Genomic DNA, 27708 nt, shown 5'->3' with positions numbered 1-27708 from the left:
CTGACAAATTGAATATGTGCTTCAGAAGAAAATGCTTGCAGGGATCTGTGGAAAAGGCTGAGGGAAAGAGAGTCATTAGGTATATTGAAAGAGCTGCCAGATGATGGAGTGAAGGGCCTTGTTGTTTGCTGCATAATGATGCTTTTCTTTTAAAAAAGTACAGTGTCTGTGGCAAGACCAGCGTTTATTATCCATCCCCAATCGCTCTTGAGAAGATGGATGTGAGCTGCCTTCTTGATCCATTGAAGTCCTTGTGTTGGGAGTTCCAGTATTTTGACCCACTGACGGTGAGGGAACAGCAACTTATTTTCAGGTCAGGTTGACCTACACATAGTTTGTTTTGGTTTCATTTTGTATTTATCAAGGTGAGGAATGGAACACTTTATTTCTCCCATTCCTTGGTAAACAGCAAGTGTTCCCTGGTCGGGTATAGCGTGCTTTCAAATACAAAGGATTCACCACTCTGCTTCAAGGCATCTCACACAATGTTGTGATGTTGCTTCCATTTTCTGCGTTGGTAGCTTGGTGTGGAATTGGTGGCAAATGAAGGAAGGTGTTGCTCCTTGGGGTTCCTTCAGCAGCTAACAGAATTCTACCTGAAGTAGGATGAAGCCAACTGGCCCTCAAAGTTGTGCCATCATTCAACATAATTAAGGCTTATCTGCCCCGGGGCTCAATTCCTCTTCTATGACAGTTCTCTAAAGCCCTCAATTTCCAGACGGCAATTGGAAATCCAGTTTTCTGTTGTTTGTCCCTTTGGGCTTCTGCTGGCTATTGTCTGGATCCACTGACCCTCCTGTACCTGTCTGAGCTGTTGTGATCTTGTACACTTCTCCCTGAGGTCCTGTTGTGGCCAGTTTGCTCCTGCAGTTTAGCCAATTGTTGGTCAGCACAAAGATTGCTTCCAAAATTATCTTCTCAAACTGTGAATAAAGGTTCTCCTGGTTCTTTCAGTCAGGTTTGAGAAGGGAGTGAACAAACATGGGGTAACCCTCACTCAGTGCCAACGTGTTTCATTATTAGCTTCACTTCCTACTGCACTATCATGACATTTCTCTGTCTCACCTCAACCAGCTCCACATCATACGTAGATGCTCATTGGAACCTTGCTTTCTTTAATTCTGTGATCTGACAATGGCAGACCACAGACCGATACTTATGGCTAAACTTGATTGCCCCTTGGACAAATGGTTTCGCAAGAGGCTTCAGGTGTGGGAATCTGGAGCAACAAACAAATTGTTGGAGGAACTCAGCAGGTGTGAGCAGCACCTTGGGGCAAAAAGGAATTGTCGACGTTTTGGGTCAAAACCCTGCATCAGAAATAAATGGCTTGTTGGCAACTTCAGAGGATTGGAGGCTTATATTGGCTCAGGACAATGGATTTAATTTCCTACATTGCAGCAACAGCTACCCTCTAAAAGTACCTTATAATGTACCCAAGCTCTCTGTTGTAGTCTGTTACATACAATGTCCTTGAACAAATAAAGACATTATTGAAGATGAGAAATGTTCTAGTTCAGTTGCTTTGATAATCCTCAAGTTTTTGATTTCTATGATTTTTTAAGCACCATTTAAATTTTAAGCACCATTTCCCCTCTCACCTTAAACCTCTGCTCTCTAGTTTTTGGTTCCGTTTCCCTGGGTAAAAGACTTTGCGCATTCACCCACGTGTGAGGTTCTAACGTCACATTGAATTCTGGTACAGAGGACAATGCACTGATTAGGAACCTGGTAGCCAACAGAATGACTTACTAATGAGTCATGCAGCTACTGAAGTGTATCAAAGCCCTTCTGCTTAGTTTTTATTTGCTGGAATGGTGGGTGGACTTCTGTAAACAGATATTCCCTATGCAATATGCCCACAAACAGCAATGATTTCAATGACCAGTAAACCTGTGCAACAAACAAAATGCTGGAGGAACTCAGCGGGTCGGGCAGCATCCGTGGAGGGAAATGGACAGTCGACATTTCGGGTTGAGACCCTCCTTCTGGACTAAATCTGTTTCTTGGTGTCAGTAATAGGAGGATGTTGGGAGGATGAGCTGCTTTTCTTCCATCCTTGTCCACATGAAAAATAAGCAAGACTCTAGTTTAAGACCATAAGACATAGGAGCAGAGTTAGGCCATTTGACCCATCAAGTCTGTTCCACCATTCGATCATGGTTGATTTATTATTCCCTCTCAACCCCATTCTCCTGCCTTCTCCCTGTAACCGTTGACGACCTTACTAATCAAGAACCTATCAACCTCCGCTTTAAATATATCCAGTGACTTGGCCTCCACAGCCATCTGTGGCAATGAATTCCACAGATTCACCACCCTCTAGCTGAAGAAATTCCTCCTCATCTCTGTTCTAAAGGGATGTCCCTTCATTCTGAGGCTGTGCCCTCTGGTCCTAGACTCTCCCACTACTGGAACCATCCTCTCCACATCTACTCTATCCAGGCCTTTCAAAATTCGGTAGGTTTCAATGAGATCCCCCCTCATCCTTCTAAACTCCAGCAGGTACAGGCCCAGAGCCATCAAATGCACCTCGTACATTAACCCCTTCATTCCTGGGATCATTTTTGTAACCGTCCCCTGGACCATCTCCAATGCCAGCACATCCTTCCTTAGGTATGGGGCCCAAAACTGTTCATAATACTCCAGATGTGGTCTGACCAACGCCTTATAAAAGCCTTAGCATCACATCCTTGCTTTGATATTCTAGTCCTCGAAATGAATGCTGACATTGCATTTGTCTTCCTTACTACTGACTCATCTGGCAAGTTAACCTTTAGGAAATCCTGCACTAGGACTCCCAAGTCCCTTAGCACCTCTGATTTCTGAATTCTCTCCCTATTTAGAAAATAGTCTGTGCCTTTATTCCTTCTACCAAAGTGCACGACCGTACACTTCCCTGTGCTGGATTCCATCCGCCACTCCTTGCCCATTCTCCCAACCTTCTTCCAAACGTCAGCACATGAACCCTGCACCATGACCTTGGGAATGTGGCCATAAATCCATGAATTTACAGATTCCAGCAACAGTGCTGAGTCTGTTGAGCCTGGGAGAAACAAGGTTGCTTCCATTCATCTGGGAACAAGTGTAATCAATAAATCAAGCTCAACCTCACTGATTACTGTGGTGGCAGAGCTGGTTTCTCATGCTGTGTCTTGTCGATGGGGGTGGGAGAGGGCAAATTTTATCCCAGGGGTCTACTGTTGTAATAGTACATGATAACCTCAGGGAGTTGCAAGAGGCCCACAACTCTACATTTAGAGTCATACAGCATGGAAACAGGCCCTTCGGCCCACTGAGTCAATGCCAACCATCAAGCTCCCATCTATACTAAATCTATTTTAATTCTCCCCAAATTCCCATCAGCTCTTCCCCTCCCCATCCCCAGATTCTACCATTCACCTACACACTAGTGGCAATTTACAGTGGACAATTAACCTACCAACCCTCACATCATTGGAATGGGAGAAGAAATAGGACCAGCTGGAGGAAACCCACACATGTAAACTCCAAACAAGTAGCACCAGAGGTCAGGATTGAACCCGGGTCACTGGAACTGTGAGGCAGCAGCTGTACCAGATGTGCCACTGTGACCCACTGCCCAACTGCTGGTTTCACTCGAGTGTAAACCGCAAACACAGCGCTGACAATCCTTCTGGATCCTGTGGCAAAGGCCCGGTCCACATCTTGTGCAGTTAGCAGGTTAACTCAGGACATCCCAATGGTGCACCATTTCAGAAGGAGAAGACATGAGATAACAGTCAGGCTTTTGGTTGATTGTGGGGGCCTCAAGTATATACCATCTCACCAGGGACAACAGAATTTGCTAGTTATGGTCTGCAATGGGGAGGGACATGGATTCCTCTCCCCCAAGGTGTCAACACCTTACCAAGTTGGCATGAAGTATGCATGGCTGAAAATCCATAGATGGACCCATTAACTGAGAGCAGGGTCAAATCCAGATGTATGTAGGGTATGGGATTAACAAATTTAAAATTAGGAGTGTGCAACACTGAGCAATGAAAACACTTCCGATGGTTTCTGACCTCCCCCGTCCCAGCCTAAAGGGTATGTGTACAGGACAACTTCTGTAAATACATGTTAACTAGCTACATGAAACCATATTGAGTGTACAGATACCACAGGTATGTCCAGTCTCAGAAAGCACAGATGGTGGAGTGGATGCTTTAGGCTGTAAGGATAGTGGTTAGCAGCTGTGCATATACTGTGAGTCCAGAATGGGTTGGAGAAGACCCTCACATCAGAACTTGCTCCCGGGTCTCAGGAAGCCGGAGACCAAGCAGGGCACCTCCTACTAACGCGATAGAAGCCAACAAGATGGGGATCACCTTAGTTATCTCCACGAAGGAGGCAAATATTGATATACCCAGTATCGCTGCAAACTTGGAGAGGCCATTCAGAATTCCAAACGCTGTTGCTCTGTGGAAAGAAAAAACAAATTAAAATCCACAAACCCAAAGACAAATGTACATTTTCACAATCTTGTCACGATTTCTGGACATCCCAAATGCTTTTTAGCCAAAGAATTACATTAGAATTGTAGCCACTACTGTCTATACTTCCCGCTGCCTCAGGAAAGGATATAATCAAGGACCCCTCCCACCCCAGTCATTCTCCGCTCTCCCATTGGGCAGAAGATATAAAAGCTTCAGAGCATGTACCACCAGACTCAAGGACAGCTTCTATCCTGCTGTTACCAGACTCTTGAACGGACCTTTCCTGTGCTAAAAGATGAGCTCTTGATCTCCTAATCAAGCTCGTTGTGGCCCTTGCACTTTATTTCTCTACCTGCACTGCACCTTCCCTGTAAGTATAACACTTTATTCTGCATTCTGATTTTCTTTTTACTACCTCAATGTATAACATGATCTGTCTGGATGACACGCAAACTGAAGATTTTCACTGCACCTCGGTAGATGTGACAATAATAAACCAATACCATCGATGTAATCAGGGAAACATAGCAGATATTTTGTTTTTAATTTGTTCACAGAATGTGGATGTCACTGGCAAGGCCTGCATTTATCTACCATCCATAGTTGTCCTTGAACTGTGTAGCTTGCTGAGTACAGAGGCTGGAAGTGAGTGTTCACTTTAGAAGAGGCTTCACCAACTTGCATCTCATCTACGTTAAGGTCGTTTGATTCTGACATTAGGCACTTGCAACAAAGCACCCCAAACCCTGAGACTTATAAAATTCTCCTGTGTGAGAAGAAATACAAGTAACTCCAACAGGGAGATTTTCTTCGGTAATGCTGTGAAGTCTGAGATAGCCCAATCACCTGTTGGACAATGAGCCTACCTTTTATCTGTAGAGTACAGCTCCACAGTGATCACATCCAGTGCGTTCCAAGCTGCTATACTGACCCCACAGAACAGACACTGCATTCCGATCATGGCTGATTCACTGTCCCCAAAAAACAGGAAGAAGCAGGTAATGGCTGACAACAGCATTGATCCTCCTGCGAGGCCGAATTAAACAAAAGAAAAGTTGCCACATAAGTAACAGTACAAGCCACATGGTGCAGTTCAAAAGAACGTAGAGATTGGAGCAGGAATCGGTCATCTGACCATTCAAGTTTGCTCTGCTGTTCAGGATCATGGCTGACTTTGATTGCACTATCTTTATATCCCCTGATTCCCTTAATATCTAGAAATCCATCAATTTCTGTTGCAAATGAACTCAGCAGCTGAGTCTTCACAACACTCCGGGGAAGACCATTCCAAAGAATATCTCCCTAAACAGTCTACCCCTTATTCTGAGAGTGTGATCCTTGGTTTGAGGTTTCTCAGCTGGTGGGGGGTGGTGGGGGGCATCCCCTCTGCATCCAACCTGTCAATCTTTAAAAAAAATTTAAGTTTACACCCCCAGCTCCTTGTTAATTTGTTACTCGGGTGAGCAAGAAATCAACCATTAATGGATGAGCCTTGATCGTACTGAATGGTGGACCAGTCTTGAGGAGTCGTGACCCACTCTCACTCTCCTGTCTGACGTACAACTCATGGCCGAGCTCTCTTTCTACTTCCTTCCATTATGACAAAAGAAGCCACATCCTTTAACAAGATAATCAGCAACGACTCACCAATCATCTTAATCCTTCCAATCTTGTCCATAAACAGGGCCGATACAATGTTCCCTGGCAACACAGCTAAAGATCCAAGGAAACTGACCAAGTAGGTAAGGAAGGCAGTTTCAGCGTCATCGGTGAAGTCAATCTGGCAGCCTTCCTTGCTGTGTAGGAATGTGCTGTTTATAAACTTGCTGTGGGAAAACCTTGTCTTGAACAGATCTGGAAAATAAACAGGGGTTAAGTAAGATGCACTGTGGGGTCCTCTTCTTGCTTAGGGTGAAACATCCTCCCTGAAAGATAGCAGGTGGATCTTCACTGAGTATCCCCTGTCACGGACCAGATGGTTCGTTGGGATATTGTGCAGGGGAATCATTCCAGGTCCAAGATCTAAGACCTGATAGAAGTTTCTCTAATTATGAGAGGCATAGAGAAGACAGTCAGGATCTATTTCCCAGGGTAGAAATGTCAAATACTACAGAACATGCATTTAAGATGAGAGGGGGAAAGTTTAAAGGAGATGCTCATGTGTCCTCACTACCACTCACCTCTCCCCCCCCCCCACCTGACATTTGTGCCCTCGCTGTTCACCAACTCACCATTAAAGCTGCACCCTTTCCTGTCCACCCCTCTCTCTGTATTTTCCTCTCCTGCCCAGTTTCACTGCACCCAGATAGGTCAACTGTCCAGTATTCAACAACAGGAAAATTTGGTCTTTTATTTAAACAAGTACCCCTGGAATATTGAAATAGAACAAATTCAAGCATCATTCCGATTTAAGCAATTGACTTTTCAGTGCTTTATGAATACCATTGACAGGCCAATAAAAGAACACACTCGTGTTAAACCTCACCATCTGCTAAAATATTCATTACAGTTTGTTCCACAAGGTAACAAAGATGTAACCAAATTGGACTGGGAAATTATTAAATTGCTGCCATTTTTAATTATGTCATATCTTATGCTATCTTAATCATCAGGCTTCTGCAATAGAATCATTCAGACACCATTTAGAAAACAACTGTTGATGATGCTGTTATACAATATTTCCAATATCTTATTGATGGTGTTAACCTATCCAACTTCAAAATCAGAGAGGGGAAATTGAAAAGAGTGCGAAAGGTGGTCACATAAGAGCAGGACCCTCCTTGCCCCAAGTCTTGAAGGAGAAGAGATTCAGGGATGAGGAGAGCTGAAGGTGCGAAGGTCAAGGACAGGGAGAGAATTGGGGTGGTGGGGGAGATGGAAGCAAAGAGGAGGCTGTGAGCAACAGCATCCCACACCTGAGCTCAGCTGTGTTTGCATGACAGATGCCTACGTATATGTTCACATATGTTCTGAGTGCTAATACCCATGCAGCAGAACCTGGTTTCTGCTTGTGCTGGTTCCCTTGTCAATGGATCAAGATCTTGCTGTGTCATGTCTGTGTGGTAGTTGGTGTGCAATGGCTATCCCACATTAAAGCAACTTCCACTCAATATGGATTTAGGACCTAGAATATCATCATGGCCAGTCCCAACAGTGGCGGGCATGAATGTCACTTCCCGATCGTAGTTCAGGAACTCAGACACAATGGGCAGGAGATGGCCAGATCAAAGAATAAAGAGGCAGGGTTACCTTCTTCTGGAGTGACATACTACCAGAATAATGCTTTGCTGTCAGAAATGAGTTGGTCTAGATTTTTAGTGACTCCCCCTATGGGTTAAGGGTATCATAGAACCATAGAACCATAGAACCATACAGTACAAAACAGGCCCTTCGGCCCACCGTGTTGTGCCGTCCATCAGACCACCCTCACACTACCTAACCCCTTCCTCCCGCATATCCCTTTATCTCACGTTCCTCCATATGCCTATCCAACAAGCTCTTGAACCTGTCCAATGTATCTGCCTCCACCACCACCCTAGGCAGTGCATTCCATGCACCAACCACTCTTTGGGTGAAAAACCTCCCTCTGACATCTCCCCTGAACCTCCCACCCATAACCTTAAAGCCATGACCTCTCGTCTTGAGCATTGTTGCCCTGGGAAGAAGGCACTGACTGTCTACTCTATCTATTCCTCTCAATATTTTATATACCTCTATCATGTCTCCTCTGATCCTCCTCCTTTCCAGTGAATAAAGCCCTAGCACCTTAAGCATCTCCTCATATTCAATACTCTCCAATCCAGGCAGCATCCTGGTAAATCTTCTCTGCACCCTCTCCAATGCCTCCACATCCTTCCTATAATGAGGCGACCAGAACTGAACACAGTACTCTAAGTGTGGCCTAACTAGAGTTTTGTAAAGCTGCATCATCACCTCGCGGCTCTCAAACTCAATTCCGCGACTTATGAAAGCCAACATCCCATTGGCCTTCTTAACTGCTCTTTCCACCTGTGAGGCAACTTTCAATGAACTGTGAATATGAACCCCCAGATCCCTCTGCTCCTCCACACTGCCAAGTACCTTGCCGTTTACCCTGTACTCTGCCCTGGAGTTTGTCCATCCAAAGTGTACCAGCTCACACTTCTCCGGATTGAACTCCATCTGCCACTTGTCAGCCCAGCTCTGCATCCTATCAATATCCCTCTGTAAGCTCCGACAGCCCTCCATACTATCCACAACACCGCCTATCTTAGTGACATCCGCAAACTTACTAACCCAGCCCTCCACCCCCTCATCTAAGTCATCTATAAATATCACAAAAAGTAGAGGTCCCAGAACCGATCCCTGAGGGACACCACTAGTCACTGCCTTCCAATCCGAGGGCACTCCTTCCACCACAACCCTCTGCTTTCTACATGCAAGCCAATTCCTAATCCACACAGCCAAGCTTCCTTGGATCCCTTGGCCTCTGACCTTCTGAAGAAGCCTATCATGAGGAACCTTATCAAATGCCTTACTAAAATCCATGTAAACCACATCCACCACACTGCCCTCATCAATCTTCCTGGTCACCTCCTCAAAGAACTCTATCAGGCTTGTGAGGCAAGATCTTCCCTTCACAAAGCCATGCTGGCTGTCCCTAATCAGTCCATGATTCTCAAGGTGTTCATAAATCCTATCCCTTAGAATCCTTTCTAACAGCTTACCCACCACAGACGTGAGACTCACCGGTCTATAATTCCCTGGCCTATCCCTATTACCTTTTTTGAACAAGGGGACCACATTCGCAACCCTCCAATCCTCCGGCACCACCCCCGTAGACAACGAGGACTCAAAGATCCTTACCAGCGGTTCAGCAATCTCCTCCCTAGCCTCTCGAAGCAGCCTGGGGAAAATCCCGTCAGGACCCGGAGATTTATCTGTCTTAATATTATTTAACAACTTCAACACATCCTCTCTCTTGATATCAACAACCTCGAGAACATTACCCCTACCAGCACTCCCTTCCGCATCATCAAGACCCCTCTCCCTGGTGAATACCGAAGAGCTCATTCAGAACTTCTCCCACTTCCGCCGCCTCCAGGAAAATTCTCCCACCTTTGTCCTTAATCGGACCTACCTTCACCCTAGCCATCCTCCTACCCTTCACGTACTTGAAAAAGGCCTTGGGATTTTCCTTAACCCTACTAGCCAAAGCCTTTTCATGTCCCCTTCTAGCTCTCCTCAGCCCTTTCTTAAGTTCCTTCCTCGCTACCCTATATTCCTCACGGGCCCTGTCTGAACCTTGCTGCTTATACCTCACGTATGCTACCTTCTTCTCCCTAACAAGTCGTTCCACCTCTCTCGTCACCCACGGTTCCTTCACCCTGCCATTCCTTCTCTACCTCACCGGGACCTATTTATCCCTAACATCCTGCATAAGATCCCTGAATATCGACCACATCCCCATGGTACATGTTCCTTCAAAAAGGACATCCCAATTTACACTCCCAAGTTCTCTCCTTATAGCCTCGTAGTTAGCCTCTCCCCAATTGAAAAACCTCTTGTCCTCTCTGCACCTGTCCCTGTCCATGACAATTTTAAAGGTTATGGAGCAATGGTCACTGTCCCCCAAATGCTCACCCACCAATAGATCCTTCACCTGTCCCGGTTCATTTCCTAAAACTAGATCTAACCTGGCATTACCTCTAGTCGGCCTGTCAACATACTCCGTCAGGAATCCCTCCTGGACACACTTAACAAATTCCGTCCCATCCAAACCTTTGGCACTAAGCAGGTTCCAGTCTATATTTGGGAAGTCAAAGTCTCCCATTATAACAACCCTGTTATTTCTGCTTCTCTCCAAACACTGCCTGCCAATCTGCTCCTCTATATCTCTACTGCTACTGGGGGGCCTATAGAATACTCCTAGTAGAGTAACTGGTCCTTTCTTGTTCCTTAACTCCACCCATACGGACTCTAGAGATGATCCTTCTACAACATCCATCTTTTCCACAGCCGTAACAGTGTCCCTGACCAGTATCGCCACCCCTCCACCTCTTCTCCCCCCTTCCCTATCCCTCTTAAAACACCGAAAACCAGGAATATTCAATATCCACTCCTCTTCTGACGTCAGCCACGTCTCAGTAATAGCCACGATATCATAGTCCCCCATACTTATCCAAGCCCTCAGTTCATCCCCCTTATTCCTGAACACTTCTTGCATTTAAGTAAACACACTTCAGTCCATCTACCTTACTACTTTTACAGCCTGTATTCTGCTTCTCCTTCCCCAAAACCTCTCTACCTGTTTGATCTAACTTTTCCCCATTCCCTTCTTCCTCTGACCTACTCCTCCGGTTCTCTTCCCCTTCACAAACTAGTTTAAACCCTCCTGTACCACCCTAGCAAATCTCACCGCAAGGATATTGGCCCCCTTCTGGTTCGGGTGTAACCCGTCCTCTCTGTACAGGTCCCACCTTCCCGAGAAGAGATCCCAATGATCCAGAAATCTAAAACCCTCCCTCCTGCACCAACTTCTCAGCCACACATTTATCTGCCACCTCCTCCTATTCCTACCTTCACTATCACGTGGCACTGGCAGCAATCCCGAGATTGCTACCCTTGAGGTCCTGTTCCTCAATTTTCTGCCTAGCTCCCTGAACTCACTCTTCAGGACCTCATCCCCCTTCCTACCTATGTCATTGGTGCCAATATGGACCACAACTTCTGGCTGCTCTCCCTCCCACTCAAGAATTCTGTGGACCCGATCAGTGACATCCCAGACCCTGGCACCTGGGAGGCAACATACCATCCGGGATTCATGCTCACTGCCACAGAACCTCCTGTCTGTTTCCCTGACTATCGAGTCCCCTATCACTACCGCATGTCTCTTTCCCACCCTTCCCTTCTGAGCAGCAGTACCAGTCCCAGTGCCAGAGACCTGGTAACTGCAGCTAGGCCCCTGCAGGTCATCCCCCTGAACAGCTTCCAAGGCAGAAAACTTGTTACTGAGGGGAACAGCCTCCGGGGCTCTCTGTCCTGTCTGCCTGCCTGACTTCTCCTTCCTCTTCCCTCCCCTGACAGTCACCATTCTATCTGCCTCCTGAACGTCAGATGTACCTACCCTAAGGGGGGGTGACTGTCACCTGATGCACTGTGTCTATATAACTCTCTCCCTCCCTTATGCTGCGCAGTGTTTGTAGCTGTGACTCCAGCTCATCAACTCTGAGCCGAAGTTCGTCCAGCCTCAAGCACTTACTGCAGATGTGGCCATCTTGGACCGCAGCAAGGTCCACGAGTTCCCACATCAAACAGCTGCAGCACACCACCATGTCCTCCATCTGACTACCTTTTTTTCCCTAGTTAGTCCCACCTACAAATCTATAATGACCAAAAGGTAAACCTTGCCTTTACCTACTTACCAGCTACGTACCCTCCTTGCCCCTTCACGCCAAAGCCCCTTGAGCCAAAGCCCAGAAAACTCTGCTGCCACTCACTCCGCTGCCCGCTCCGACGCTGCCCGCTCTCTAGGCTGTTTGCTTTTTAAGCTGCCCGCGCCGCGCCTGCGCAGCCCAGCCCCCACTCGACTACTTAAAAAACTTATTAAAAAATCTAAACCTTACACTAAAAACCCTAACAAAAACTAACCCTTACACCCAAAAACCCTAATAAAAGTGATAAACAGAGAAAACACTTAGCTGCTCCAAAGTCCTCCGAACCGAAGCCCATGGGTAAGGGGCTCTAATTTTATTCCTTAAAGAACATCAGAGAACCAGACAGAGAACTGGTATTATGTTATTTAAGTTCAAGATTCATTTAGTAATAAAGAATTTAAATTCCTCAACTACCAAGGAGGAATTACTAGTTGAGTAACATAATTATTTGCTTTCCACATGGAGACACAAGAGACTACAGACAGTAGAATCTGGAGCAACACAAAAAGGACTGGAGGAATTCAACAGGTCAGGCAGCATCTATGGAGGGAAATGGACAGTGGATGTTTTGGATGAAGGGTCTCGACCTGAAACACCCGAACCTGATTTCCTTCCATAGAAGCTGCCTGACCTGCTGAGTTGCTTCAGCACCGTTTGTGTTCTTACTATCTTTCCATAACTAGTGGATTATTTCAGCACTTCAACTAAAGGGATGGGTTCATTCTAACTGGCAAGCATGAGTCTTGATATATTGGGGGATATACCTCCGTTCAGCAACATCACAATAAAATTAGCCCACATTTCTTGTGCCAGTTGCAAAATCCTATCAGCCAGATCTCCTGCCTAAACCACACCGTGCAGATGGCTGACCTGTGTTATAGAACAGAGTGTCCACAAAGGTACAGTTCTTGAAGAAGGTGTTGGTTGATGTGACGTCTTCAAAGTAGCAATCCTCAAATAGAGAGTCTTCAAAGGTCATGGATTTGAATTTTATCCCAATGAATCTGTCCAGAAAAAAGTTGGCAAGTCAGATAACTTCCATTTTTTTGAATACCTCCAATTGCTCCTGAACTGAGGAGGGAACAAAATAAATCACATTGGTGGGCTAGGAGTTACACATAGACCTAACTGATTAGCATTGCAGAGTTCCTTACCTTAAGGGAAATAGTGAACCAGATGCAAATTTATGTATTTTTTACAATTCCAAAATTATTTAATTCGAAATTAAATTCCCCAGTTTCCCCGGTGGGATTAGAACTCATATCACTGGATCAAAAGTCTACACCTTTGAATACTGGTCAAGCTAATGAACCATTATGATACCATGATTCTCAAGCTGAAGTGCGGCACACAAACATTTTATTACATACATTGTGCCCCACACAGTATTACGCACAGGTCGCGCTGTTTATGTACACGTTGATGTACAGAGTCCTTGCACTCACTTTGGAACAGAATAACAGGCAGAAGCAAAATACTGCAGATGCTGGAAATCTGAAAGAATAACTGAAAATGCTCAACAGGTCAGGCAGCGTCGGTGGAGAGAGAAACAGAGCCTAAGTTTCAGATTGATTATTATTCATCATCTCTGTGAAGTGCCATGAAAGATTTCTCTCTCCACAGATGCTGCCTGACCTGCTGAGGATAATATGCAGGTTGAGGTTTTTATAAACTGCAATTTCCTTAAAATGGAAACCAAGTCTTAAGTCTTATCCTTCTGTACTTCCTACAACCAGCACTTGGTCCATAGCCACTATGCCTCATCGATTCAAGTGTTCATCTGGACATTTCCATGCTTTTAGCAACCCAGCTTCAACCACTCTCTCAGGCAATGCATTCCAGGTCCTTTCCTCTCTCTGGGTGAAGAAGGTCCCCCTTACATACCCTCAGAATCTCTTCCCACTTACCCTAAACCTATGTGCTCTAGCTTTATCTACCTCTGATATGGGGAAAGGTTCCCTGCAATCTACCCTGCCCTCATAATTTTATGTACCTCTTAACCAATAATGCTCCAGGGAAAAAAGACCTAGTTTCTCCAATCTCTCCTCATAACTGAACTGCTCCATCCCAGGCAACGTCCTGGTAAATCTCCTCTGCACCCTCTCTCGCACTGTCACATTCTTCCATCCAGCTGAAGTCTGACCAAGGTTTTATAAAGTTGGAGCATAACACGCCCTACTTCTGTATTCGATGTCCAGACTTACGAAGGCCACTATTCCATATGGTATCCTAACTACCTTGCCTGGCTGTGTTGCCACCACAAGGTCTCTCTGTTCCTCACTACTATCTAAGACCCTACCATTCATGGTGAATATCCCAGCCTCATTAGTGCTCCAAAATGGATCACCTCTCATTTGCCTGGATTAAACTCCACCTGGCATCTTTCAACCCATTTCACCAAAACATCGATATCTCTTGAGGTTCTGTACACCTTCAGTCCCTCGGGATCAAAGATAATTTGCTTCGGCACAACATGGTAGGCCGAAGGGCCTGTATTGTGCTGTACTGTTCTATGGTTCACCCTGGTCTGGGGGGTTTTGGAGATGGCTGATGAGGATAACACAGACTCTTCATTCGATGAGGCAGGAGGTACCCAACAGCATTGGTGGATGATTAGTTTGCAAAGGTTATGCACTCCCCCTGCTGCTTATGCAGGGTTTCTCTGTGCTCCTGATGTGTGGACTTACTATTCCCAATGCTATCCCAAGTCCTCTTCTCCCACTTGAGAAGTGAGGAGCTGGAGATTCCAAGAGTTGGTGGGAATGTCGCATTTCTTCAATGAAACTTTGAGTACATCCTTGCCTTTTTTCCTCTGTCCACCTGGTAATGTCTTCCTGTGACAGTGCTTGGAATACGATGTGTTGAGCGTGGCCTGCTGAGTAGAGATGATCAATTGTAACTATAGCCTCAATGCTGGGGATGTTGTCCTTGGAGAGGACACTGACATTGGTTCACCTATCCTTCTAGTGAATATGGAGGATTTTGCGGAGACAGTACTGGTGCTATGAAATAACTTCTAGAAGTCCAACTCTCAGAAACACACATGCGGGCAAGGATCACTGCTGCCCTGTAGATCATAAATTATTGTTTTTTTTTAGTTAGTGCAAGGTCTGAGGCTTTGATCTACAAGCACCCTTTTCCTTAATTGACCAAAGGCTTTGCTGGAGCATTGAAGGCGATGATGAGTTCCATCAGCAATATCTGCTTTTGCCAAGAGGTGGTTCCCAAGATCTAAGAAGTGGCTAACGTTTTCAGGGTGTTCTGGTTTCCTCCCACATTCCAAAGACGTACAAGTTAGGAAGTTATGGGCATGCTATGTTGGCACCAGAAGTGTGGCGACACTTGCGGGCTGCCCCCAGAACACTCTACGCAAAGATGCATTTCACTGTGTGTTTCGATGTACATGTGACTAATAAAGATATCTTATCTTTCCTTATCTCACCATGAACCTTTATTGCTGGAGGATACTATTTCACTGTAGGGATAGATCGGTTGAGGACCTTCAACTTGCATCTTTTGTATTCTCAGTAAACAAACTGATAATGGCATGGAAGTTGGCCTTTAAGTGCAAGCAAACACAAGCACCTTATTGACTACTGAGGTTCAGGTGACGTTGGTTCCAGAGTGTGGTTCCCTTTGGTTGAACCATTTCCCATTAGTTCTGAAGATCGGATCCATTTTCATGGGACACTTGTTGGAGATGAGGTGCAACATTGTGGCGAGAAAGATTAAAAAACGTATTGGGACAATGACAGAATCAGAATCAGATTTAGTATCACTGACATATGACATGAAATTTGTTATTTTGCAGAGCAGTACAGTGCAAAGCCATAGAAATCTATGAATTACAAATATAAATAAATAATGTAAAAAAGGAATAATGAGTTAGTGTTCATGGATCATTCAGAAATCTGATGGTGGAGGGGAAGAAACTGTCCCTGAATCATTGAATTTGGGTCTTCAGGCTCCTGTACCTCCTCCCTGATGGTGGTAACCTGAAGAGGGCATGTTCCAGGTGGTGAGGGTCATTAATGATAGATGCCACCTTCTTGGGGCATTGCCTCTTGAAGATGTCCTTGATGGCAGGGAGGGTTGGGCCTGTAATGGAGCTGGCTGAGTCTATAACCCTCTGCAGCCCCTTGTGATCTTGTGCATTGGAGCCTCCATACCAGGTGGTGATGCAACCAGTCAGGATGCTCTCCACTGTACATCTGTAGAAATTTCTCAGTGTCTTTGGTGACATACCAAATCTCCTCAAACTCCTAATGAAGCAGAGCTGATGGTGTGCCTTCTTCGTGACTACATCAATGTGTTGGGCCCAGGATAGACCCTCTGGGATGTTGACGCCCGGGAACTTGAAGCTGCTCACCCTTTCTACCACTGCCCCTCAATGAGGAACTGGTGTGTGTTCTCCTGATTTCCCCTTCCTGAAGTCCACAATCAGTTCCTTGGTCGTGCAACCAAGTGCGAGGTTGTTGTTGCAACACCACTGAACCAGCCGATCTATCTCACTCCTGTACGCCTCCTCATCGCCATCTGAGATTTTACCAACCACAGTGGTGTCATCAGTGAATTTATAGATGGTGAATTTAAAGATGGCAAATTTATAGACGCAGCCTTTCTTGATATGGGTTATTCTTCCATCTCAATATTGCAATTCATGGTCTAGCAAATCCCTGGAAAATATACTTTCCTCTTGCCTTGATTATTTAGTGACAACTTAAAATTAATATCTCTCTCTTGTTGCTGATTCTCAAAAAGATGAACGTGATCTTTCCCTAGTCAAGCTGTCAGAAAGATTCAACATTTAAAAGTCCTTGATCTTTTTCAGCTTTTCTTTGTCTTAAGTCATTCCTTTAAACCAGATTCTCATAACTAGCACTGCCCCAGTGAATCTACATTAGATGCTCTCTGTGGTTAGTAACGGCTTTCCAATAAAGTGGTTTCCAAAACTGCAGACGGTGTATGAAATTGCCACATACCTAATAATCAGAATCTCAAACAAAAACAGAATATGTTGGAAATAGTCAGCTGGTCAGGCAGCTTCTATGGAGAGAGATAACACTTTGGGTCAATGTCCTTTCAATCAGGACCTCTTTGCTTTCCTGCTCTCTCTCCCTTGCTTAAAACCCTAAAAGTTATTTGGCTGTGTGCAGTCTTTCCAAATGGTGTCAATACCAATTCAATCCCTCTAGCCTGCTCCACCATTTAATAAGATCATGCTTGATCCAATTGTTATGTCAACTCAAGCCCCAGTAACCTTTCACTCCTCCCTGGTTATCAAGAATCTATCTGCTTCTGCCTTAAAAATATTCAGACCGTTTCTACCTTACTTTGATGAAGAAAGTTCCAATGATTCACAACCATCAGAAGAAAAGAATTTCACCCCATCTGCCTTAATTGGGTGACCATTTTTCCACAGGGACTCTGCGTTCTAGAGGGTACATACTCTCCATATCCACCTTGCCAAAATCCCTCAGGATCATTGAACCCAGTGTTGGAATGAGACTAATAAAACAGTAACTGCTAGAAACATCCATCAGGTCTGTCAGCATCTGTGGAGAGAGAAACAGGTAACATTTCAGGTCTGGGACCATTCATCAGAACTGGGGAAGAGAGAAACAAGTTAGTGTGGGTGACAGAGAAGGTAGGGGAGGGGGATGGATGGAATGAAAGAAATATCTCTGATAGGGTGAAACCAGACCTAATTCTGCCTTAAAACTATTTAAAGTCTCTGCTTCCACCATCCAGAAAGTTCCAAAGACTAGTGAACCCTGAGAGAAAAAAATCATCTCATCTGACTTGATTGGGTGACACTCTATTTTTCCACAGTGACTCCTAGTTCGAGGTTCTGCCACAGGAGGAACAATCCTCTCCTGTTAAAAGCCCTAATGATTATTATGAGACCAGGACATCCTGTAATATTGAACACAGAGCAAGGGGGTGGAAGGTTATTGGGGCTTGGTGGGAATGTGGGGTTGAGGTAACAATCAGGTCAGCCATGATCTTTTTAAATGTGGCGGTTAAGGACCAGTTAAGATCAGATTAACCTTCTTTGTCTGTGTAATGTGTTGTTAATAGTAAGGTTCTTTAGAAGAATGAACACGATCAGGCATGGGTTGGAGCTGCATCACTAAGCAGGGTGAACATCAGGTTTTCTCCTTCCATACACCTTGGTACAGAAGTTGGCCTCTGCAGTGTACACTTGCAGTGAGATTCAAGAACAGCTACTTCCCTTCAACCACTTGATTCTTGAACCAACTCCACAACTCTAATCACTACAGTTTTGCAATACCATGACCACTTTGATCACTTTGAACTGAAACGGAAGTATTTTTTTGTTCTAATTGTGTTCTTTCTTATAAAAATTGTGTAAAATTTGTTTAATTGATGTTTTTCTTATGAATGCTGCTTATCTGATGCTATGTGCCTGTGATGCTGCTGCAAGTAAGTTTTTCATTGCACTCGTGCACACGGACTTGTGCACATGACAGTAAACTCGAATTTGACTTTGAGATTTCACCATGTAACTTTACAGTGAAATTTGTAATGTCTTTGCAATGTCACAACAGAGCAAGGAAATAGAAAAGTGCCAATGGTGCGCATACCAAATTTGGAGTATTGTGTGCAGTTTTGGTCACCTAACTACAGGAAGGATATCAGTAAGATCGAAAGAGTGCAGAGAAGATTTACTAGAATGTTGCCGGGTCTTCAGGAGTTGAGTTACAGGGAAAGATTGAACAGGTTAGGACTTTATTCCTTGGAGCGTAGAAGAATGAGGGGAGATTTGATAGAGGTTTACAAAATTATGAGGGGTATAGACAGAGTAAATGCGAGTAGGCTCTTTCCACCTATATTAGGAGAGATAAGTACGATAGGACATGGCTTTAGGGTGAAAGGGGAAAGATTTAGGGGGAACATTAGGGGGGACTTCTTCACTCAGAGAGTGGTGGGAGTGTGGAATGGGCTGCCATCTGACGTGGTAACTGCGGGCTCACTCTTAAGTTTTAAGAATAAATTGGATAGATACATGGACGGGAGAGGTCTGGAGGGTCATGGACTGGGTGCAGGTCAATAGGACTAGCAGAATAAAGTTTTGGCAAAGACTAGAAGGGCCGAATGGCCTGTTTTCTGCACTGTAATGTTCTATGGGTCTATGGTTCCATAAATGGGCTCTGATATTACCTACAGGGCAAAAAATGCATTGAGGAGAACAACGCACAGGGTAGAGTAGCTTAAACTCAGAGTAATCCTCTGACTGCAATATGTTGTACGTAGTACAAGAGAATGATTAGCCTGAAATGCATGACATGTGGAATGAATTGTGTTATTTTTACAACCAGGTTAAGATAGTCATAATGTTGTGGTTGACATTCATTTAGTGGGCTCACCTGACATCAATGTACTGTCCCTCTGTGTGAAGCTGGTTTTCCAGTGTGAAGTTGAATGTGAAGTGCTCAACTTTCTCCTGATGGAATGTCTTCATTCTGGACTCATAATCTGCGTTCTGAAAGTACTTGATCATATCCGGGAACCACACGGTCAGTCCATAGTAGCTGCGAAGCCCAAATTTAATATGGTTCATCACACAGTTAAATACACTTCTTAGTTACTGGCTCTCTCCCAGGTGACACTGTCTACCCAATCAGTAGCCCATTAATGGAAAAGGAACACAAAGAATGAATATTTGAAACTTAAGCAGTTCTAATCGGAGCTACAGCCTTTAATTAGCTCCCTACAATTTTGTCAACCACAGCTAGCCTAGAATCATTATTCCTTCTACGTGTTAGTTAGCTTGTTTTATTGATGTGAGCATTATTGTGACAAAAGATAGTGCTCATTCTTGTTCAAAGGCTGTGATTACCTGCAAGAAAGGGTTGGTGTAGAGAGGGCATTGCCTGAGGAGCTTAATGGTCATGAACTCTTTCCTTTTGTCACAGAAGGAAGCCATTAGGCCTATCAAGTCCACATGGGCTCACAAAGCATCCCATTCCCTCACTAATCTTCCTTGCAGCCTATTTTACCTCGCACGAACACTCACGCAATTTTACATTGGCCAATTAATCTACCAATCCACACCTCTGTGGGATCCACACATTCACAGGGAGACTGCACACAGACAGTGCTGGAGATCAGAATCGAACCAGGATCATTGGTGCTGCCAGACATCAGTGCTTGCTGTGCCACCCCCAACTGTGTGATGATTGGGCTTTCTCTTGCCCAAGCACTTTCTTACCACCTACACTATGGTGAATGCCCTTCCAAATGTTCACTAGTTGTGGCACTGGTTTGCAATTCACTGACTGAAAGGAGGCAGAAACCATGAATTGAATAGTAGCTGGATGAGAACTTCAACTGTAACCTTCACGGCTACCAATCAAGAGCTGGAAAGTGGGAGTAACCTAAGTAGTTTCTATTTCTGGCTGTCATGGGAATGATGGGCCAAATAGCCACCTTCTACCCCAAAAATTTCCAAGTGGCACGGCTAGTAGAGCTGCTGTCTCACTGTGCCAGCGATACGGATTCAAATCCAGACCTCAGATGCCATCTGTGTGGAGTTTGCACGTTCTCCCTGTGAACGTGTGTGTTTCCTCCAGGGGCTTCACTTTCCTCCTACATCCCAAAGACATGCGGGTCGGTAAGCCGGACCACTGTAAATTGCCCCCAATGTATAGGTGAGGGGTAGAATCTGGACAGAGATGGAGAGAATTTGGGGAAAATAAAAATTGCGATTAATGTAGGATTTACGGAAAATGGGTGGTTGATGGTCAATACGGACTTGATGGGCCAAAGGGTCTGTTTTCATCCCATATCTCTCTATGACTCTGAAGAAGCCATCTGACACCTTGCTCCTTGCTGTATTGAAATGACAGTTCATATCATTCCCACTCAAACTTCAGACCTATCTGTCTTGACACTTTCTGAAATTCTCTTTTACACCCCCAGTTAAGTATTTTTTCCATTCAATTATGTGACATGGGTCTTTCTGGCAAGCTCAGCGCTTGTTACTCACCTCGATCTGTCCTTAAGAAGGTGGTGGTGAGCCATCTTCTTGAAACACTGTGGTCCTTCTGATGAAGGTGCTCCCAAAATCTACACCCAGTGATGATGTAGAATCATCAACACATTTCCAAGTCATGACTTGGACTGGAAGTTGCAATTTACGTGCTCCTGAATACTTGCTGCCTTTGTCCTTCTAACTGATAGGAGTTGTAGGTTTGGCAAGTGGGTTCAAACAAGCCTTGCTAAGATCCCACCTGATCCAGTGGTTCTCGACCTGGGGTTCTCAACCCAAGATGGGAAGCACCAAACATTACAGGGGTCCATGAAGCTTCAATAACATTGAGAAAACATATTTAAAAAGTGGACAAAACTAATAAAAATAAATAAAAATATACTCAGCACACTAGCTGTCACGGCTGTGTGGTTGCTAGCAGTCACTGGGAATTCCCAAGACGTGCAGTTCTTTAAAAGGAGCATCCCATGATGTCATCAGAGTGAGGGTGATATGGGAGCATCTTTTACAGAGTGTGAACAAATTGGTTGGTAACCTAATCATTTCCCTCTCCATCTCAATTTCTTCTCTACTTGTTGATGCCCAGTGCTCTGGGAGTCAATTGCTCATCAAGAAAAATGAGGGTGAGAGTTGTTAACAGCATCTCTTGGGATGGCCATCTGCAAATTAGGAAGGGGAAAGGTTACGCTTACATCAGAGCTTCCTCTGGTGAATGAAACCAGCAAAGAGACAGCAATCATAGGTTCAGTTGTATAACTGCACCTGAAATTGACGGCATCAGACTCTAGTGTACACGCCAGTTTCTTTTATGTAACATTGCAATTAAAAGGGTTCTTCAGAGCTTTGAAATGTAAACTGATGGTTAATTCACAAACCTTTCTTGTTTTTATGCAATCCTGCCCATTGTTTCTATCATTTACTGCTGACTTTTCTTATGCTTTTTTAGGATTAGAAGACTTGAAGATTTTGTGTGGACATTGTGCATTTATTTTCCTGTACAGAATACAATCAGTGGATCACAGGCTTTTGCAGCATAGGAGGAGACCATTTGGTCTATCTTGTTCATGTTGGTTGAGAAATAGCAAATCAGCTGATCCAACTTCCCAGTTCTTGTTCCATAGTCTTGTGGACTATGGCACAACATGTATATATATCTAAGTGCTTTTTAAATGTGAAGTCTCTATCGCCTCATAAAGCAGTGAGTTCCAGATTCCCACCACTCCCTGGATGACAAAAATATTTCCTCAAAGCTGCTCTAATCCTTCCATGTTGTCTCTATATCATGATGCCATAATTAGGCACATTCCAATCATAGTCTGGAAAAGAACATTTTCCTGAATAACCTTTTGGATCTAGTGGCAGCCAATGCATATTTATGGTTTCCTAGTTTTGATCTCAGATGGAAACATCTTCCCGATATTTCCCCATGAAAGCCTTTCATAGCTTTGAAGACTTCTGTTGGGTCACCCTTGAGTCTATTCTTTCCTAGGTTTTGTTTGATAAAGCAGATGGAAGTGAACGCATGTTATGGGATGGTGTTCCAGTACCTGGGACCATCCATTGCCTCGATCAGCAGAAACTTCACAGAAAGGAAAAGCTAAATAACTTCTCCCTGTAAATATTTTGCTTCCAATGAGCACTGACCTGAAGGACAAGGTAAACCAAACCACTGCCAGGAAAAGAGTTGTCATCCTGTACTTGGGTAAAAAGCAAAGCAACATGTTCTGCCAGACCTGCAAACAGAAAGGATATCAAATGTTAGGGAACTACACATGGATATTGAAAGCAAAAACCTTTGGATTCCAGAACTACTCAGGAGATCAGGTAATATTTCTAGAGTAGAGCCTGCTTACCTCATCAAGCTTGATGGGACCCAACTAAACAATATTGGGATTGGGTTGGTTTAGCTAACAAAAATATTGCAATTTACTGGGTTTGGTTTGGCTGTAGATTGGGCTTGGTACAGTCAGATTTTATTTTTAAACCCAAACAGATTCTGATGTAGAAGGTAAAAACAGTGTTCATGTTTTAGGTGATCCTTCATCAGAACTGAGAAAAGTTAGAGATAAAACATCTCAAAACTTATCTCTAATAAGTTATCTTTTTATCTCCATTTTTCTTACATCCATGTGTATTCCAGTTCTGATGAAACCTCATTGATCTGAAACATTAACTCTATTTCCCTCCCCATTGCTGCCTGACCTGCTGAGTACTTCCAACATTTTTGGTTTTAATTTCTGCTATTCTCCTCAGTGCTGTTCCCATAAACCCCACATCACAACTCAGCCAGTGAGTAAAGAATATCTATTGTCTTCACAATATGACAGGCATGAACAACAGGACTCGAGCACTCTGGTGACTTTCATTGGAAGGATTGTAGGGGCTGGTGACTGGGAGGTGAGTGAGAGCAGTGGGAAGAAATATGGTCACTACCATTAAACATACGTCATAGGCTCAGGTGTCCAAAGTGCTCCAATCCCACCATTCAGTTGTATTGACTTCAATGGAACTGATTATCAAGACTGGAACACAATAGATACTGAAACTACTATGCCTATAAGCACCAATGACCAAATATGAGTTTCCACTTGCTAATCTTTGGAAAGGGCATTGGAAGTGATGTCTCCTGCATTTACTCTCTACTCATGTCTGGCTTCAGGGATAGAAATGTATGCAATATGGCTGTGATAAATCAGCCAGAGCAATGTGCGGGGTAATTGCATAATTGCATCATCAACTAGTGACACCACAATACACAAGGCACATTTGAGATTAGGGCCTAAACAGGTAGTTATGTGACATCACTTTATCATCAGGGAGGGGGGATAGAGGATTTGCATCATGCTGGTGACATGTCAATGCTTTCACTTGGCAGAGTTAGACATTTATCCAAGTGTGTAAAGGGTTTCCCCATTTTCCACTCCAGCCTCATTTGAATATCGACAGTGGGTGAAGATGAGTTATGAGTTCTGGTTGGGAAATAATTAAAAACTAGCTTTATAACCTATAGTAATAGCCCACTTGGTGACTGAATCTACTCGTTACGGCTCAGTAGTGCAAAGTGAGAGTCAGGTAAAATTGAGAAGGATAAAGGTATCAAGAGAATATGGATCAATGGCTAATAGACCTGAGGAACAAATCAGACATGACCTAATTCAGCAGCGGAAAAGCCTCAAGAGGGTGAGTGTCCATTTCACTTGGCACTTTATTCCATCCTATGGTCCTTCTGACCCCAGATGCAACCTTCCCATACATAGAACATAGAACAGTAAAGCACAGTACAGGCCCTTCAGCCCACGATGTTGTGCTGACCTATATAAACCCATTCCATGATCAATCTAACCCTTCCCTCCTGCACAGCCCATAACCCTCCATTTTTCTAACATCCATGTGCCTGTCTAAGAGTCTTTTAAATATCCCTGGTGTATCTGCCTCTACCACCACCCCCGGCAGTGCGTTCCAGACACCCACCACTCTCTGTACAAAAAACCTACCTCTGACATCTCCGCTAAACTTTCCTCCACTCACCTTAAGTGAATATCCTCTGGTATTGGACATTACCACCCGGGGGAAAAGGTGCTGGCTGTCCACTCTATCTATGCCCCTCATAACCTTATACACCTCCATCAAGTCTCCTCTCATCCTCCTTCATTCCAAAGAGAAAAGCCCTAGCTCGCTCAACATAAGATATGTTCTCTAATCCAGGCAATGTCCTGGTAAATCTCCTCTGCATCCTCTCTAAAGCTTTCACATCCTTCCTATAATGAGGTGACCAGAACTGAACACAATACTCCAAGTGTGGTCTAACCAGAGTTTTATAGAGCTGCAACATTACCTCGCGGCTCTTGAACTCAATCCCCCAACTAATGAAGCCCAGCACACCATAAGCCTTCTTAACCACCCTATCAACTTGAGCGACAACTTTGAGGAACTATGGACTTGACTCCAAGATCCCTCTGTTCCTCCACATTGCTCAGAATCCTGCCATTAATCTTGTACTCTGCCTTCAAGTTTGATCTTCCAAACTGTTTCACTTCACACTTTTCCAGACTGAACTCTATCTGCCACTTCTCCCAACTCTACATCCTGTCAATATCCCGTTGTAACATACAACAGCCTTCTACACTATCCACAACACCTCCAGCCTTTGTGTCATCTGCAAACTTACCACCCCATCCCTCCACTTCCTCATCCAAGTCATTTATAAAAATCACAAAGAGCAGGAGTCCCAGAACGGTTCCCTGCAGAACACCACATTGTTGTTTGTGGGGAGTTGCTGTGTTCAAACTGACTGCCACCTATCCTACATTGTAAGTTGAACAACAGCATAAGGTTGTAATAGGACATACATATGAAAGGTGCTAAATAAATGCATATCTTTCTTTCTATAGAAATAAATATTTATAGCAGCTTCACAAATCATATTTTAAGTTAAAGTTTTAGTATCTGATTTTCAATGTGAGCATTCTTTTGGACACATATACACAATGTTAGCTCAATTTGCATTGAAATGATCATAATGTTAATTTGATTCATGGGAAGAGAAAATGAGTCCTGTTATCCATGACTCTTCGTGGAACTTTCTCTTTCCCAAACCAAACCAATCGGCCTCATAAACTTCAAAGGCTAAAGTCAGTAACTGGGCCATTGACCAAGCAGAGAACCTTTCTTACAGGTCCCTGATTAACTCATTAGTGAGAAGGTTTGTTGTATCATATGTTGATTTATACAGACCTGCTTCACCACAGTCATAATCCTGACCAGCCAACGCTGGAACCAAGTTCCAGTTGAGCTCTGAATCTCAATGAATTCATCCATTTGTATTGGGGTTTTTATCTGGGAGACCTGAAAAACATAAGATTATTGATTTATTGGTGCTGATATTCTGCCATCCCTCCTCTCTCATCTCACCTCCCCTCAGTTCACGTAAGCATTGATGTGTTGGAGCAGTGTTTCTTTAAGTGACATTAGTCGGGTTTACATGACTGATCCACACTTGGAAGGTTGACTTTATGTGGAGGATGAGAGAGGGTGTAAGAGAAAAAGTGGGGAACTGAGATGGAGGGAAGGGAGAGAGGAGCGATCAAGAAAGGAAGGAAATAGAAAGTGTGACAGAAGTGTAGAGAGAGAAGCAAGAGAGAAAGGGTGTTGGGAAGTGAGGTAGTTATGAGAGGGAAGAACAATGGGGAGGAGGAGCTGGAGAGATAGCTGGGTGGGAGTGGTGAACAGGAGGGAGCAAGTGGCTAGAGTGAGGGAGGGGCAGGAGAAGGGCAGAGATGGAGAGAAGGCAACTCATCTCAAGCCACCGCTGTACACAGGTTGACAGAGACTGAGTCTAACTCTCATCCCTGGGGACCAGTACTTGCGTGGAGAAGGGGAAGATTCCTGCGACAAAATTTTAAAAATCACCATTTTTAATAACCTCTTTATTGAGGTTGTTTCAGCTCACCGTGAACACAGCCTCTGGATGGCCTTTTGCTCTCATGTTTGTGTCGTAAATCTGCTTTAAAACCATCCAGGCTTCGTCATGCTTCCCAATCTATTAAACAGAAATTTAGCAAAACATAAACTTTAGAAACTTGAAGGTGAGAGACAAGCTCTGCTTTCTTCCTGTTGCTTTTGGGATTGCATACATCTTTGCTGTTTCCAATTCCTGCTCAGTCTTCATTGACATCCTTAGATTTCACACAATCTCCAGTCTTAGGTACCTGAACATTGATGGCTTCCTCCTCTCCATCAATGGTGAGAATCCACTCTTCTAACATATGGGCCAGCTGTAGAATGCTGTTCATAAAGCCCTTGGCCTTTCCAGGTCTCTTTCCCCCACAGCTCACTAGTCTTGCCTGATTGATCTCCAACTTGAACCTGCACCCCTACCTCCCAAATGAATGCATTTCACATCCTGACTCGAACCATCCCCTACTGATCCTTAGCAATTGTAACTCATCCTGGATAGTCTTCCATGTCCCTTAATATCCCAATCCTTCAAACGGAGACACTGGCTCTCCCCCTTCATCTTGTGGGCCACAAGCTCCCAACCCCAATGCCAGACTGGAAATGAATGCAAAGGAAACACCTTTTGGAGTGTAAGGCATATTTACTGGGACACAACATGGTAAGTTTTGTGGAAGACTTAACTTTGCAGCTACAGACCTCAATGACCCAATGATCACCATACAATGCCCATTAAAGCACTCTTCCAGGCATCTTACAATTTTTTGACCCTCAACACTCTATATATATCAAGTATATTTTAACATACAACACAGAATAACACAACCCAGGACATAAGTGAAACGTTCCAAGTGGGTCTATAGTGGGTTAGGTTGCCTCTCTTAGAGATCAGTGCAACAGATACAGCTTGTAGTGTGCTCACCTCCAGTAAGTAGCGTGGGCTTTCCGGCATGAATACAAGACCAATGAGGGAAGAGAGGCAAGGAATAGCGCACACAACGACAAACAGGCGCCAGCTGTGGAATTGAAAGGATGAACCCATGCTGAAACCCCAGCCTGCAACAGACAGAAAGATATGTAAGACAACACTGCCACCTGTGCCAGCTAAGGTGAAGGATAAGAGAGGACAGCAATACCCTATCCATTGGTGGGATTTGCCTTTTGCCAGAAGTTCCACCCCTCCCTTTCCTGAGAGTACTTATTTGGAGCTTGACAGACTGTGGCTGACCTTACCCATGTAATGGTTCTTCATATGGGCTGGACACCTGGTGTCAGTAGAAACATTGACCATGTGGGAGCACCGCAGTTCTGCATTGTGCTTGGCACTGATCAGAAGCAGAAAGAACACCTTAAGTCTTTTTTCTAG

The 27708-nt window shown here is 44.3% G+C and overlaps 1 protein-coding gene across 2 annotated transcripts in view; it reads right to left on the bottom strand.

Annotated features, from left to right (window-relative positions):
• Positions 1-1594: 1594 nt before the first annotated feature.
• LOC127584080 (synaptic vesicle glycoprotein 2B-like) overlaps positions 1595-27708 on the bottom strand; it is a 147590-nt gene continuing 121476 nt past the window's right edge. For both annotated transcript variants that reach the window (XM_052040632.1, XM_052040631.1), the window contains 9 exons: positions 27265-27398; positions 26338-26427; positions 25623-25733; positions 22533-22621; positions 19264-19428; positions 12743-12876; positions 6105-6311; positions 5324-5483; positions 1595-4440 (listed from right to left, as the gene is read on the bottom strand). In XM_052040632.1, coding sequence (XP_051896592.1) covers positions 4257-4440; positions 5324-5483; positions 6105-6311; positions 12743-12876; positions 19264-19428; positions 22533-22621; positions 25623-25733; positions 26338-26427; positions 27265-27398 — 1274 coding nt within the window. In that variant the 3' untranslated portion in view covers positions 1595-4256. The remainder of the gene's footprint in view (positions 4441-5323; positions 5484-6104; positions 6312-12742; positions 12877-19263; positions 19429-22532; positions 22622-25622; positions 25734-26337; positions 26428-27264; positions 27399-27708) is intronic.

Source organism: Pristis pectinata, chromosome 28 (genome assembly GCF_009764475.1).
Source record: "Pristis pectinata isolate sPriPec2 chromosome 28, sPriPec2.1.pri, whole genome shotgun sequence".
NCBI lineage: Eukaryota > Metazoa > Chordata > Chondrichthyes > Rhinopristiformes > Pristidae > Pristis > Pristis pectinata.
The sequence above is the reverse complement of the archived record's forward strand: the minus strand, read 5'-3'. Positions and strand labels throughout refer to the sequence as shown.